The sequence below is a fragment of the Pyrgilauda ruficollis genome, unplaced genomic scaffold, assembly GCF_017590135.1.
Source record: "Pyrgilauda ruficollis isolate IOZ18807 unplaced genomic scaffold, ASM1759013v1 scaffold13243, whole genome shotgun sequence".
In the NCBI taxonomy this organism is placed as follows: Eukaryota; Metazoa; Chordata; class Aves; order Passeriformes; family Passeridae; genus Pyrgilauda; species Pyrgilauda ruficollis.
Window position 1 is genome coordinate 1 of NW_024511704.1, and position 478 is coordinate 478.

At 54.2% G+C, this 478-nt stretch overlaps 1 protein-coding gene across 1 annotated transcript; it reads right to left on the reverse strand.

The window, feature by feature from the left end:
- Positions 1 to 220: 220 nt before the first annotated feature.
- On the reverse strand, positions 221 to 474 carry LOC121349111 (histone H3.3; the record flags this gene model as incomplete). Its single annotated transcript, XM_041459211.1, has 1 exon — positions 221 to 474. A coding segment is annotated over one exon (225 nt), but the record flags the coding sequence as incomplete, so codon positions are not given.
- Between the last annotated feature and the right edge of the window lie 4 nt (positions 475 to 478).

Here is a 478-nt window from a genome sequence, read left to right on the forward strand (position 1 = left end):
CTCACTAAAACAGCATGCAACACTGCTCAAAACGGGAAAGCAGCTTAAGCACTTAAAAGTTACTGACATGCATTGGAATTGCAAATACCTTTAAGAACATCAGAATCATTGCCTTTTAAGTAAGGAAATAAAAAAAAAAATTAAGGAAGGTGGTGTTTCAACTCTCTTGTGCAATGTAGTGGCTCTTAAAAGAGCCTTTAGGGTGTGGAGAAAAGTCAGGACCACACTGAGTGCACCCGGGCGGGGGACTCAGGCGCGCTCCCCGCGGATGCGGCGGGCCAGCTGGATGTCCTTGGGCATGATGGTGACGCGCTTGGCGTGGATGGCGCACAGGTTGGTGTCCTCGAAGAGCCCCACCAGGTAGGCCTCGCTGGCCTCCTGCAGCGCCATGACGGCCGAGCTCTGGAAGCGCAGGTCGGTCTTGAAGTCCTGCGCGATCTCGCGCACCAGGCGCTGGAAGGGCAGCTTGCGGATCAGC